This window comes from Meleagris gallopavo, chromosome 4 (assembly GCF_000146605.3).
Source record: "Meleagris gallopavo isolate NT-WF06-2002-E0010 breed Aviagen turkey brand Nicholas breeding stock chromosome 4, Turkey_5.1, whole genome shotgun sequence".
Lineage (NCBI taxonomy): Eukaryota > Metazoa > Chordata > Aves > Galliformes > Phasianidae > Meleagris > Meleagris gallopavo.
In genome coordinates, this window is record NC_015014.2 from 49,451,256 (window position 1) to 49,467,155 (window position 15,900).

The 15,900-nt window shown below is 39.7% G+C and overlaps 1 protein-coding gene and 1 long non-coding RNA gene across 2 annotated transcripts in view; both read right to left on the reverse strand.

The window, feature by feature from the left end:
• Window positions 1–1,127, reverse strand: part of PGM2 (phosphoglucomutase 2) — an 18,178-nt gene extending 17,051 nt beyond the window's left edge. The window contains exon 1 of the mRNA XM_031553282.1: window positions 1,110–1,127. Coding sequence (XP_031409142.1) covers window positions 1,110–1,127 — 18 coding nt within the window. The remainder of the gene's footprint in view (window positions 1–1,109) is intronic.
• A 2,638-nt stretch (window positions 1,128–3,765) lies between these two features.
• LOC109367372 lies at window positions 3,766–15,228 on the reverse strand. The gene is made up of 3 exons (XR_002114460.2): window positions 15,060–15,228; window positions 10,075–10,170; window positions 3,766–3,852 (listed from the first exon to the last, which is right to left on the reverse strand). It is a non-coding gene; the product is annotated as an uncharacterized LOC109367372 (long non-coding RNA).
• Between the last annotated feature and the right edge of the window lie 672 nt (window positions 15,229–15,900).

Here is a 15,900-nt window from a genome sequence, read left to right on the forward strand (position 1 = left end):
CCGTGGCCGGGCCCGGCCCGCGACCCGCAGCGCTCTGGACTTGGAGCGGCACCCGGCGGGTGCACCGCCTTCCCTGAAAGACGCCCTCTTGGGGAGTGCTGCCAGACAGTCGCAGCTCTGTTCCCACTGAGTGGGGCTGAGAACCCGCTTCGTGCAAAGAGCTTCTTCAATATTGCAAATGTTGTTCGCATTAAAGAGTAATTTTGTTTCAACACGGTTCGCTGTTAATTACACCCCATCTGGCCTGAGTTGCTCACTGCTACCAAGTGACACTATCTCTGTTATCATGTGGACTATGAATCACATATTAATGGCAGGTACAAGCAATTAGAATAATGAGCTCCCCTTGCACACCTGCAGGGTGATCTCACTGCAGCCTTTCAGTACCTAAAGGTAGCCTATAATCAGGAGGGGAGTCAACTCTTTGAAGGAGTAGATAACAGCAGGACAAGGGGAAAGAGAGAAGATCTCGGTTGGATGTCAGGGGGAAGTTCTTTACAGAGAGAGTGGTGAGGTGCTGGAACAGGCTGCCCAGAGAGGCTTTGGATGCCCCATCCATGGAGGTGTTCAAGGCCAATTTGGGTGGGGCCCTGGGCAGCCTGATTTAGTATTAAATGAGGAGGTTGGTGGCCCTGTATGTGGTGGGGGTGGGTGGAGATTCATGATCCTTGAGGTTCCTTCCAACCCTGGCCATTCTGTGATTTTTGCATAAATCTTCACAGAAATAACAAGATGTAGAGATGTTTGGAAACCTGTCACTGTCCAGAATGGTCCCACTCAGCAAACGTGGACAGGAGTAGTCCCAAACATTGCGTACAAAGGTGTTAATGGATATCCTTCTGCACCATTTATCAGAACAAATAACAGATAAAATGCTCTTTTTGTAAGTGAAGATTGATACAGTCACTGACTCCTTAACTTTAGAAAGCACTCCAGCAGTCCTACAAGCAAAAAGAGTGGGAACAGATCAGCAGGTCCTCAAAGAGTCTCCTTTTTTTCTGGAGTGCCTCAAATACATTTTCTTTAAGACAACAGAGGAAAAGGGCCGTGAGAATTCATCACATAGCATAAATTACTGAAAAATCCGTCTGAAAGTCCCTGTCCAGTACCTTCTGGGGCTGCTCCATGGTCAGAAGCACCCAACTTGCAGAGTACCACACTCCAGAAACTTCATCATCCAACGGGATTAAAAGACACGAAAAACAGGAAGGACAGCCAACTGCTGACGTGCTTTCACTTGTGATTATCATCATTTTCATCCAGTTAATGCAGTCTAAGTCCTTTCAAAATACCAGATAATCTCACAATTAGATCCTTCTTTGTCACTTTTCCCAAGAAGTAAACTCCAAGAAAGATTTAGAAAGCCAGCATTATCTCATGAGAACATTGAGGTGCTGAATTATCAGACTAAGGTTGTATGTGCTTGACCACAGACTGAAAAACAGATAAAATCAAGTCATAAAGTGTGGTGCCATTTTCTTCCTCCCCCCCAGCTGTTACCCTAACCAGTCAAATTTAGAAAAAAAAGAAATCAACAGATAAAATGAGTCACTTTACTGACTTATACTCTTTCTGGGAACTTCAGACACTGTAGTTAATCCTGCTTGCATCTTCTCTGTGAGGACTTCTAACTAAACTCACATGAATACTAAAATTCCAGTGAGGGACTTTACTGTGTGGGTGACAGCACTGGCACAGGCTGCCCAGGGGCTGTGGGCTCTCCTCCTTGGAGATCTTCAGAAGCCACCTGGTCATGGGCACCTGCTCTGGTGTCCCTGTGGCTGGACCAGAAGGACCCAGAGTTCCCTGCTAGCCACAGCTGTGCTTCTGGTGATATGTGAGCTGTTGTATGTTATATAATATGGCTGTTAACTAGTCCAACTTAGTGTAGCTTCTTGAAGGATATAAAACTTTTCCTACTTCATGCAGTCTAAAGATGCCAAGCTATTTTATTAGTTTTCACTTCATACAGCATCTTGGAAAGCAATGAGAGATGGGAGAGAGGGACATTTTGTTTCTGTAGTACAGATTGACTGGCAGACACAGCACAATTAGAAAAACACATATAGCCCTCACAACAGGGTGTTGTCTCAAAGAAAATTCTCATGACCCAGTGAAAGGGGAGGGGTAAGTAAGGGAAGAGAAGGAAGGATATTGTGGAAATTGCATTCTTGGTTTGAATTTTTGTATTTGTTCTTCATTTCTGTGGTTTACCAGCTAGCACAGGATGTGTCCATTTCTTTTATGTTTCCACTTGGAATTTTTTTCTCTATTGTTAACTTCAAGCCACTTGTTCATGAGTAGGAGATATTTTCTAACTTCCAGTTTGCATAACTCCTGGCAAGCATGTGTTCTTGGTTCCCGGGTCAGCTGAAGGACCAAAATAGGCTTTTTCTTTCGGACAGCACTCAGTTTCCACATTGAAAGACAGACTCAATTACGTTAGTCCAACAGACAGAACAGTTAGAGAGGCGCCAGTTCTTTGCCAGTGTATTTTGGGTTGCTACCCTTTTCTTAGGTGTTGCTCTACTTCTAGAGCCTCCACATGCAAGTTCTCTTGTCAGTTACGCAATAGAAGACATGAGTTTGAACTCATCCTTTATACCAATGATTCAACTTATGTTCTGACAAAATTGAAATATTTGATATTTTTGTATCAGATTTAAAGAGAAATGTGCACAGACTACTTTGGCCCAACAATTTTTTTTTAAGAGTTGAATGGAGAATACTTTCAAGTATGTTCTTCAGTTCTGACATGACTAAGTAAACTTCCCTCAGTGGGAAGCCCTCTTGACACTTAAGCACACTTACTAAGCCTTTAACTTATAAAACAGTTGTAGAGATGGAGCTGAGTGTGATTCTGACTGTTTTGTTGCCCCAAATGAATGCAATGTTCCCTTTGCCAGCCTCAGTTCTCCAATCAGAAGCAGAAGATCTAAAGTAATTGCAACCAAAATACACTGGGAAAATATCTGCTATGTCAGCCTACATTGTAAGGATTATGGATAAGATTCCCAAAATGTTAAGCTTCTAAATCTGACTTGCAAATAAGTTGTTTCTCAAAACTGCTGAACCTGCAGCCATTCCCATTGAATGTTCAGGCCTGTAAATACATGACTGAGAGGCACAACAGCAGTATCAAAAGGGAAAGGCAGTCACTTAAAAATAACTGGAGCAGTTTGCTTTCATAATATTCAGCTACGCTTCAGTCTATGGTAGAGTTTCAACTGGTAGAGTTGAAATAATTGTTTTACAATCAGCAGAACTGAGCTCACATGCAAAGAATCTATCTGATGTCTCACTGATTGAGGAAATAACATCTAAAACATGCTAAGCTGGTATTTTCACATTTGTTATAGAAATCTGCCCTAAGGGGAAGGCATTGCTAAATACCTTTCTTCTCCTAAATAAATACATCTACAGTAAAGGAAATTTAAAAGAGGTAGACTTCATTAGTGCAAATTATTTACTCTTGGTAGGGGAAATAAAGCATGTCTTACAGAATTCATAAAAACACTAAGAAATTTGTATAGCAAGCATTAAACTGACTTCAAAAAACTGCAAGAGTGAAATAGCATCTCCTTTTTAAGCAATTCAATCTTTAAACTTCAAAATGTTTTAGTGAAAATGCGAAAGAATAGTTGCAAAATTTACCCAGGTTTTTCAAAAGCTTTTATTTCCTTTTTCGTGTCAGGGCTCCAAAGGGAAAGAACGCCCTCTTCTGGTCATAGCAGAAAGTCACAGAAATAATGCCTAGTGCAGCAAATGCTGAGAGAATAACACTCGGAGTGTCCTGCTTGATAACGAGGTGCTCCTCTTCCTATGACTCGAGGGCAGGATTTGCTTCCATCTCTAGAGTTTGGCAATAGAGAACAAGTGTCAGTGAATAAAAAGTAGCAGCACCGCTCCTCATCCTGTGACAGCATTCCTGTTTCCGTGATGTTACATTATCAACAAATGAAAATAAATACTGAGAGCCTCATAGCATCTTCATGAATTTGGGAAATCACCTTCTTTTGTGCACAGCCTTGAATTCAAGTTGTATTCAAGTAAATTTTACTTTCTGAACTCCTACTATTGGTATAAGGAAAATGTCAGTAACTTATAACAACACACTTTAGTAAAGACCTAAACTTTGCTGTGGTCTTGGGCTTATGTTTTCTTTTCTACCCTACCTGGTCAAACTGTTGAAAGGAATTAATGTCACCACTTCTGAAAACAACTCCATAACCATTCCTGTAATAACAGATTTTCCAGGTGCCATGTGCTAGCTCAGTAATGTAGATATCCTCTCTGGGTATTTGGCTCAACACCCTCTTAGCTTTATAAGTTGTCTGGAGTCTGGCTTTCTGGTTAGCATAATTATGCTCTTTATTTATTTTACTTGCCAAATAGAATCAAAGCTACTACTTCCTAGCTGCTTGTATTTTGTAGGTGATAGGCTAGCCACAGGCTGCCTTTTTTTTTTTTGCATAGAGATTACAAAGATACACTATGAAAAGCTGAAATTGAAGTATTACAGCATCTTGGAATTTTATCGCATGTTGTGGAATGGGAATGAGTGGTGAAAAGGCTTGAACAGTTTGTTGGCCAAGCTTACATGCTGCTGCTCCAGGATATAAGCTGTAGATTCTTTCATAACATCACAAAGATTAGTTCTTTGCAAATATGCTCTGATTCATAATATTTGCCCCCCTCCAGCACTACTGTATGAGTTAGAGAAATTTCTGCCTTGTACAGACAAGTTGTTTTATTGTACATTAACATACTGCTGTTGCATTGTAGCACAGTGTTATTATACAGGAAACTGTACAATTTCCTTCATAGACATGAGTAGTTACTGGAACAAGATCTTCCTGTCAAAACCACCATTAAAGGATTCTTAAACAATTCAGCATCAATAAATTAGACTGTCTTTCTATTTAAAGACTTGCTTTAAAGATGACATAACATTCCTCCACCTAAAGACTTGCTTTAAAGTGATCATTTTTTGTATAGATTATGCTTAATAAGCCTAAAGTAAACTAAATCTCATCTATTGCAAATACGTATCTACTCACATCGTTGCTGCTGGCAAGCATATAGTGAAGGCACAATCATTTCTATCTTTCTTTCCTGGAGCAGCAGCACATAAGCTTGGCCAACAAACTGTCAGCAAGAAGGTTACTGAGTACACTGTTCTAAATTTTGAGCTGAAATACTTAAATGTGGCATTCAGCTCATGCTTTAAAAGCAAAGCAGGCAAATACATGCACAGACACATAACTCAGTCCCCTATGCTACACTTTGAGTTATACAGTAGCTGCAATTCTGAGTGCATCTCAAAGTGTGAGGCACATAAATTTTGAGTGTTTTCTTTTTAAACACGTATCCTCTTATTTTCTTTCCTCTATACTGTGTGAGCAACTTCTACTACACTTGGCATAAATAACTGATCATTTATAAAATATTGATACAGCTGTTTGCTTCCTTACTTCCAATTATTTTCACTGGAGTAGACTGGAGACTGGGTGGAGAGATACCTCAAAGAGGAAGAAACAGAGCTCTGGTGGGCAGAGGTATCTGAAGAACTATAGGAAGATTTGTGGAGGGAAATCATAGAATCATCAAGATTAGAAAAGACCTCCAAGATCACCTGGTCCAATTGATGGTCCAACCATCCACCTATCACCAGTATTTCCCCACTAAGCCATGTTCCTTAGTACAACATCTACAGTTTCCTTGTACACTTCCAGGAACATGACTCAGCCACCTCCTGTGCAGTCTGTTCCAGCATGCAGCTACCCTTTCAGAGAAGAAATTTTTCCTAAGATCCAAACTGAATCTCCACTGGAGCAACTTGAAGCCATTCCCTCTAGTCCTATTGCTAGTTACGCAGGAGAAGGGGCTTATCCTTCCTTGTCACCACCTCCCTTCAGTCAGTTGTAGAGAGCAATGAGGTCTCCCCTGAGCCTCCTCTCCTCCAGACTGAACAATCCCAGCTCCCTCAGTTGCTCCTCATAAGGCCTGTGCTCCAGACCCCTCACCAGCTTCATTGCTCTTCTCTGGGCGCAGTCCAGGGCATCAATATCTTTCTCACAGTGAGGGGCTCAAAACTGAACACAGCACTTGAGGTGTGGGCCTCGCCAGTGCTGAGTACAGAGGTATGATCACTTCCCTGCTGAAAGCACTGAGACAGATACATCAGAAGGGTTAGCAGGGGAGTGTTTGGGAAACTGATAGGATGTATGAGGGGGGCTGGATTTACCAGGATACACCAGGGTGCCCTCAGAGGGGACAGCAGGAGCAACAAAGCAGTGCCTGCAGAGGGATTTGGGTAGGAAGCAGCGAGGTGCCCTAGAGGTGTCAGCAGGGAGTGATGGAGCAAATAAAGGTGGGGGCAAGGTGTGGTTTTGGTGGGAATTACTGAGGGATCTCAGTGCCAAAATGCTGCATGGTCCAGCCTGAGCTACTCAGAGATGACACCACCAGCATGTCAGTGAGAAATGCAGAAGTATCTTCAAGAAGGTTGAGGGCACTGCCTGGACAAGCTGGGACACCTAGGAGGCCCAGCTCCTGTATTCAGGAGGAAGCACGGAGATACCTGAGGATAGGTGGCCAGCACAAGCACTTTGTTGGGTGACCCCTGAGGCTATACATGAAGAGCAGAGCCACTTGGTGGTTGCAGCTGTGATGGTACCCTGTAGGAGATCAGCCAGCACAGTGGGAATGGCTGAGGGGCCACAGGCCAGGCAGCCATAGCACTCTGGGAGGAAATACATGGTGTTCTGAAGAAAGGTAGCGCTGTTATTTTAGGGGAAACTGTTGCTGGGTCACAAATCTGTGCCTGCAGGCAGACACAAGCAAGGACAAGCCTTGCAGAGGGCAAAAGTCAGGGCTTGCTGGCTGTTACCAAGTTAACCAGGGCTGTGCCTGAGGGCCTCACATCATTTGTCAGCCCTCTGCACCCCTCATACTTTTGGGGAGAGGAGGGCAGTGCTTCAGCTAAAAATGTGTATGCTTATTCTGTTTTTGTGGAAGAAAAAACTGCTTTCAAATAAACGTAGCCGCATAGCCACAGCAGGGGCAGTTGTAACTATAGCAAACAAACTTATACCCTGTCTCTCATCAACAACTTCTTCCTTCCTTAGAGTTGTTCTTCCCCTAACTTAGTCTGCTGATACTCTTAAGGTCAATATGTTTAAAAACTGATTCTGTACAAAGCAATACTTTCACAGATCCTGATTCTGAAGCAAATCTTTCCCTTAAACCCTCATTTTCATCCAGGAGTCTAAGTACCAGCAGGTCTGATATGCATATTTCTGCATATTATATCTCAGGATGCTTCTCACTGAGGAATTTCTGTTCTGCTCAGTGAAATGTGTACATTTACACCTCTGCACTCCTTAAGGCACAGTTCTAGCATGCTTTAAGTTTAGACACAGTATAAAAGTTTGGGGGTAAATAAGAAAAAAAATCAAACAAAACATCTAAAAGCCAAAATGCATACAAGACTAGAACTGGGCTCAGTTTCAGATTTAAGCAAAGTGTTACTTCATTTTAGTTTTTCATTTCATCTATTTTAGGTTAGAAAATAGAGGAATCCTGACAGTATATTTGAACATTGACACTGCATTCAGAGACTGCAATTTTTAAAATCATCTCATGAAACCATACATATCTACAGGAAAAAAGTGACTTTGAAAAGAAGTAGTATGGACTCTTATCAAAGGAAAAAAACTAAGAAATCTGTCATGAGAGCTCTGAAATCCAAAAGCTGACAAAAGTTTGAAAAAAAGTTATTAAAAAGCTCCAGCCAAGGCATATTGTAATTATTAGTATTGTTACTCATCACAATTTCCAAAATTATTTCATTAAAAAACCCGACTCTGCTCTGCCTCTCTTCTTCCCACTGAAGACAAAAATCGATCTCGTATTAATTGACAGCCATCATGCTTCTGAAATTCTGAAATATCTATGTTTTGTTTATTCAATACAACTTCAGTTGGAGCTCTAGACAAGCTAACCTCATGTGGCACCTATGATTCTCCTAACTTAGAAGCTTATTTTAATGTGGATCTGATGCCAATACTGAAAATAGCAAAATATGTGTTTTTGAAGTAATGTGCAAATTATAATGAATGTTAACTAAGTTTATAGGGTAGCAGTGGATAGGCTAGCAGTCTTTTAAACATGAGATGCCTTTTCTCCACTCTAACTCAGAAGTGACTCAGAGATTAAACTTTGCCTTACTTTGTGCATGCTTCTAGGACCTAAAGTTTATCAGACAGACTTTGATGCAATAACTTATTTCTTGCAGACAGAAGCTGCTCATGGAAACAGTGAGCCATAATTCCCATTTCACACTTACAGGAAGGCTTATAAACTGCTGAGAAGCCTTTTGAATTGCTACATTGGGTTGCAGGTTCCCAGCATGTCAGCCAGCATCAAGGCACCAATTACACAATCAACATCATTGATAAAGTGGAGAAATTTTGTTTGACAAAGAAAGATACATTGACCACAGCATGAAGAAACAAAGACCTCTCCATCGTTATTTGATATATTTGCAGGCACAGCCATTTGTCCAGAGATATTGATATAAACATACAGAAGTCAGAAAGCAGGAAAAGAGTGAAAGAAAGAGAGAAGGACTGAATGAAATTCCAGGGGTCAACAGGACGTTTCTCCACAGTTACTTACTATAGAAGGGTTTTCTCTTAATCATGCACTGGAAGTATTATTAGAACACTGAAACAGTAAGATAAACTTCACTTTCTTGTACAACAGGGAAAAAAAAACCACAAAACACACAAAGGAGTAAAGTAATCCCTTCCCTCCCTGCATTCAACCACCTCAGTTAGCCTGAAAATACTGCCACCTAACACTGCTCAAAAGACCATAAGCAGTTCTCAGTTTGACAAGCAAGGATTATGTTTCAATGTTTCCTCATCTGATTAGACCGCAAGGCCTTTGCACAACTATATTGAACCTCTAACTTTTCAGTTGCTAAAATAAACCCGTGTTCCTATTTTAAGATGCAGAGTTCCTTCCTCTGCAATGCTCAGCTGATCTTGATGCCCAGCCTTAGCAACATACTGCCTACCTTAGGAAGTTGTGGACTTTGAGTCACAAAGCTAAATCTCTTCTGTAGAAGCCAGATCTTTCCAGGCTCCTTCTGAAGTCACAGCCTGAACTGATCGGTACTTTTTTTCTTCCTTTGTAGAGACAAACACGCAGCCAGCATTTCTCCCGAAGCAAAGTACCCTGTTTCAGAAAACTGGTTTCATTTAACCAATTTTAGCTCCCACTCACTCCCCTGGGTTCCTCAAGCACTATAATGCTGTGACTGCTATGTGTTTCCACATGAGCTGGGGTGACAACTACTAATGACTTGCAAATTAATCAGCTTTTGCTGCCCTTCCTGTTATTCTGATCACAGCTCCAGGCTATTCATCAGCTAATACTAAAACAGCCCCCAAAAACACCACATTTATCAGCAGTCTTCTAATAGAAAAATCCATCAAATTACTATTATTCATCTGCTAGATGTCAGGTGCTTTTCAACTATAACTAACACAAAAGGCAGAGTAAGGAGCTGTGCTTATTTTGAAGACAAATCAGAGCTTACAACAATGCAAACTTCAGGAGTACCTCTCAGACCTTCACGGTACCCCAGTTATTTTGTGTCTCCCTGCTACCTCCAGGCCCTCCCACACCACTCAGACTCTTGGCAGAAGGAAGGAGGAGGAGCTGAGAGGGATAAAGCATGAAGAACCAGTGCTGGGTTTTCATACCGTTACCCTTCTAATGATATCTGCTCTCAACAGAACTTACCAACTTTTACTTTATTTACAAAAAAAAAAAAAAAAAAAAAAGTACTTCACATTTTAAAAGGCAAAACATCAGAATTCCTTGCATGGAAGAATCAAGGGAAGGATGTGACCTTTTGCAGCAATACTATTTTGGTTTGCACTCTGTTGTTAACGTTGCGTATGGACAAATGCCACTAGGAAAAAAGCCCTTGCTTTTTTTTCCCCAGTCAAAATATTTTGAATTGAAGTTACGCAGAAAAATTCAACGGGATCTTCTTACCTTTAATCAAAGGACCTCAGCAGCTCAGACAAGATAACGTTTTATAAATATCAGGTGGGAATCCTGAAGATGGCTTCTATTTGTCGTGTGCTATCACTAGGAGCAAATATTTAGAGATACGAAGTCTTTTGTATACTTAATGGTCTTGAGATGTGCTCAGGAGCAAGTTAAATGTTTACCTTAAGAGGCCTAAATAAAAGTCAAAGGAATCCTTAAGAAAGAAAACATATTGTACCATTTTCTACTGATATGTTCCCAGTGGAGCAATACATGAATCTGTGACTTTCACCTAACATATCTCATATGATAATATGTAATACAATATATAAAATATAAATCATAGTACATAATAAGATTAAACATTAAAATACATGTTACATAATGCATTATATTATGTATTATAATACATTATATCAATTTAGGCACTAATATAGGGAAGGATGGATTAAATATTGTTCCCGTATTAATGACAGTTAACATGCTGTATGTATGGAGCATGCTGTGACCAAATTCAACTCCAAGACACATTTCATAATAACTTATCATCCATCTTTTAAAAACCTGTGAAAGACATTAATCTTAAATCTTGTGTTAAGAATTAGTGATATGGCAGATTAACCAAGACAACAAATAAGAGCATGTGCTCTACAAAAGATACAGAAGATGAGCAGTTCCTTTATCTGCTCTTGTTTGATAACACATCCCATTTGTTTTTCCTTTCACACTTACAAAGTGTGCGTAAGCAGAAATTTTGGAGTTCGCCACTATAAATTTTTTTAAAGCATAGTACTGAAGGCAGATGAACACTACAATGATCCTAATTTAATCAGAGAAGGCACGACGACTTTTGATCTAAGGCACCAGGATCATTCTTATCAAAACAATCTCTTGAAAACAACACAGCACCACAATCCATTTTACTTGCTGATCCTTCTTTTCTCCAGAGTTACTGTCAGCACTCCTGCTGCCTTTGTCACTGCTTGTTTTCTGATTACATATTTCTGTTCCAAGTTAATGCAGGAAGAGATCTATCTGGATACAAGGAAAAGATTCAAAAGATTCTCCATCCTGAAAACATGCAAACTTCAGAATGGATGGAATTGGATTCACTGGAAGCAGCTGAGCCAAGGCCCTGGCAATCATCATCTCAGGCCCCACTCAGCAGAAGGCCAACCTACATGGTCTCTGGATATCCCTTCCAAACAAGACTTTTTTGTGATTCAGTGGAACAGGCTGAGCACTGCTCACACAGCTTGTTAAACAGAGCTATGTTTTTCCATATTACATTACTGTATCTTCCTTCCCCATTTACTTCTCTGAGACTTCCCCTTTCAGCTCCAATCACCAGCTACTCAATTACTCAGTTAAAGACCTGATCTTGCTTTTGACATCCCCAACAAAATGTCAGAAGTGCAGCATAAGAGTTACTGCAAGATGCTGCTCTGCTCTGAAAGTTCCTGCACAGCTAGGCTTGGAGACAAGATAAGGAACTATAGAAATTCTCAGTATTCATAACACTTCCTAACAGAAAAGAACCAAAATAATACCTATCATATTTCATTTAACAAGTATCCATACAACTATGGATCACATATCTTACTACATTCCAGCTTTTATATTTCTAACTTTGTGTATTTCCTGGCTGTAAAGGATAGATGACCTACCAGGCATTATACATATAAATAGAAAAAGTGCTGTAAACATACTGAATGCTGGTATTCAGATCAAATCTATTCCCTTCCCATACAGTTTTTGATTCACATGTGGCTTCTCACCTTACATAAAAAGCAGTTGAAATAAACAGGCCAAGCAAGATTTGAAGCTTATCTCAGCAGATCTGTGCTTGAACTAGTTTCCAAGAGAACTCCTAGCATGCAGACTTGATGAAGTCTATTTGCATAAAGCAGAGCACAGTTCTGATTGTTGGAAGAAATAAAGGTTATCTACAGCATACTAAGACAATGTAATTTAGTGATTGTTTACTTGTCTGTGGAATTTGACCCATATTATGTAAGCATGCTTAAAGACATTAAATATGGAGCTAGTAGTTCGGACAACTAAAATGAGAAGTCTAATCATATCAAGCCAACAGATCACCTTCCAGATTTTCATGCCATGGAAAATTCTGTGAAATAATTACCACTCTAGCATGACATTTCTCTTTAATAGTTATAGCCTGAGTATTATTCTGAAGGAACATATTACTCCAACTGTACAGCCAGAGTGCTCAAATTAAAGTAGGAGTTTTTATAAGGAAGTGAACCTCTCAGCTAACAATTGAAGCACTTGAATTCCTTTGTAAGACCTCTCTCTTGGAGGGCCACATTCTATTTTTTTTCCAGGAAACAAAGTTTGTAATTCTGGGAATGGGATTCTTAGATTTCCTGAGAAATGTTACTTCCAAGTGACTAATTACTGAAAAAGCAGTTTCCAGTTTGAAGATTTAGTAATCTTCAAAAGTAGCTAGCTAGTATATAGTGATGCTTAAACATTGTTCCAGGCCAGAATCATAACTCTTGAGGTGTAAATGCTAACCCGATATATCTATGCTGTATCTCCATACTAGTTCACTGGCCTTAAGTATGTTCATAGTCTGGATTTTGTGACTTACATAATCTTCAGAAAGTTATTGACAATCAAGCCTCTGAAGCAAAGGCAACTTCAAATTTAGAAATAAATTAATATAATCCTATTAGTAGAATATGCATATATAAGTAAAAGGAAATTCAGATATGTATTGCTTTATGCATGTAGATGTGCGAATGTGTCATTTCTAATAAGGCCATTAATGAAGCCAACTCCTTCATGCCTACTGACTTCATGTAAGGCTACCAGGTTTCCTTGGTTTTCCACTCACCATTAAATTCCACAATGATAGTGTTCATCTGTGACAAATTAAGATTAATTCATAACAATTTAATGGCATGGAATATGAACCAGTGCATTTTGGTTTCATTATGATAGGCCTTTGTTTCAGGCTTCCTTTGCTTAAAATAAGCATTACAATACAAAACCTTAACATAGCATTTATACGATTAATTTACTTACTAGCTATTGTATAAAAAATTCCTTAACCACTGTGCCAGTGTAAAACCAAGATAAAAGCTGTCCTCTGTAGGGATTTGGTCTACTCTGTGCTACTTCCACTTCTGCCTCTACCACACACACCAAGCAAACCACACTACCTTGTATACTCGATAATAATGTGGTTCTCTACAGCATTCAAAACCAACAGGCTTCTTACACTTCTTTCAATTCAGGATGGACTAGGCTGTTCTCCCATAGCCTTTCTTTCAAACTCAGATCTTGCTTTGGTACTTCCCCAAGTTCCTTTTTTTTTAAAACCTGTGTTCTAGGAGACATTTAACAGTAACATAGAAATCCTTGTGTCCGAAGATCAGGAGGCCCCTGAGCCTCCTAAGATCCACAGCAGAGCCTTTAAATTTCCAAATTTGAAAGCACATCTGCTTCGATGCTTAGGACTAGCTGATACCAAGTCATGCCCAAGCCTGATCAGAATCAGGAACATCAACATTCTTATCTTTAGTCCCGTGAAGAGAGCTTTAACTATCAGGACCTGCCTGGGAACGCCTACTAAGTACCAACAGGCTCTGGTATCTCTGGAAACAATGACAACGGCAACAGTTTAAAGAATTAAAACTAATTGCACCACCACCCTCTTTGTTCCCCACCATAATTGCTCTGATGTTACCGGTTTGCAGCCTGGAGGGATGTGCTAGGTTCCAATTCTTGTTCTCAGTAGTTTCTTTTAATCTACACACAGAGGATTATAAAGTACTGGCTCAATCCTTGGGACAACGTCTGTAGCTTGACTGTCTTCTTCTCAAGCTTAAGCAGCCTAATTAAATAAGTATCTTAATTACTTGGCTCCAGAACCAAGTCTTTCTCTACTCTCTCTGGTCCAACCAAACAAATTTTATTCTAATTAGTGGGGCCCAGAATAAACAAAGGGGAAATAGTCCTAAGGCAAAAATCTAGAGTTTAAATCATTTTTTCAAATGGCAAGAACCACAGTTTAATGCAATCTAATTGTATTAGGGGAACAGGACCACGAAAGGGATAGAAACAGAGAGAAAGGGAGGCCACATCTAGAGAAATGCTATCTGAATATTCTTCTTACTCATATTTTCTCAACCTGACAGAAGAAAAACTTGTGGAAATTGACAAGTTATTCGGTATAAAGTTTAGAACTCAAGAGTAGAACTACAGTATCTTCAGTTTTGTTGAGTTCAGAAGTTTTGTTTTTTTTTTTTTTTCCATGTGAGGCAGTACCCTTCAGAAATACATTTACTTTCACCAGCAAATACAGTAGCACGCAAAGTACAAAGCAATGTGCAACTACGAGATAGTTTCAACTAGCTTGCTAGTTACAACTTTTTCCTGTCTAATGATTTAATGAACTGCCTGAGTCTTAGGTGTTGTTTCCAAGGTAAGTTATACTGTCTGAGTTCAGGTATTTTGTTTCAAGTTAAGTGCTGTTTGGCTTCTTGTTTGTTTGCTTTGTAATTTCTCATAAACAAATACTTAAGTCTTTCTTGTCCTTATATTTTGTTATGCATATTAAGAAGTAGCTTCAGTCCTATAAAAATTTTTAATTCCTGGGATATGAATGAGTAATTGAGCCTCTGGACATATAGAATGTCCATCAGAAAACCAATACTTAAGCTTGAATTTTATGAGTGCTTACAAGCTGCTCATGAAGTTACTTTTCTTCTCCCTATCATCACTAAGCTAAATATTTCTCCTACAGTTCTACATTAATGCTTTACTCACTGTGGCCTACAAGGTAAAACACCATCAGTTGAGTTAGTGCCATCAAAAGACACCTCTTCGATTGCAACAGTGTAACACAACAGAAAGGCCAGCAATAACAACATAGTAGCAAAGTCTTAGGCTGCAGCAAGAAAAAACATGCTAAAGCACAGCAGCTACAGACACAGAAGCAAAGCGAAGAATCTACTTACCTTTGAAGATCTCAAATACACAGGGAACCCCGACAAAATAGGATTGCCTTCACTGCCTACCCTTAAATGAGGTCTGGAAGGAGTGGCTCCTGGCTCTACCCCTTCTGGTCACACAGCTGCACTGCATTATACCTGAGCTCCCTTGGGTTGGCCCTGCCTTCCCACCAGGTGCTCAGTTACTGCCTCAAGCCATGACTTAGCATTTCTGCTACACTGATGTATGTGGGTGTTTTAAATACTGCCAGCATTTAGATGCAGCTCTGAAAAAGTTTTAGAAGTAATCTTCCCCTGTGTGTGTAGCTGGTATGTATAAGGAACTCTTTTCTTGGTGAATGTGGGGAGGCTGGAAAGAACTCTTAGAAAGCTGATGCTAAACTTCTGTTTGAATGGTGATTCTTGTAATAAAGAAAAGGGAGTAATTAAATGGTGTGGGAATACATATCATTTACATTTCAAAGGGTATTTCATGTGATCAAGCTTTACTCATACTAGCAAAGGTTAGTTTTATGCTGAAATATTTGTGTATATATAATTTTTTAAAATAGATACTGTAGGATCATACAGTTCTGGGGTTAGCACTCTGATTTATGCTTTTCAAGTTAAGTAAAAAATGAAGTTGTGTGAAAGGGCCTGACTGTGTGACATTTCCAATGTCAGAAAAAGATACCTTCCTTGCTCTGAAGTTTAAGCTTATGTTGCTTAAGATGTAGAAATTAGAGTTGCTCTATCTTCTGCATACTGCTGGTAATGTCTTTTCTGTCTGTAACCCACAGTTGAGAGTTGGCTGGGTGTTTGTCTTGCTTTGATATGAGAAATTCAGAAAAAATCCTCCTCTCCAAAA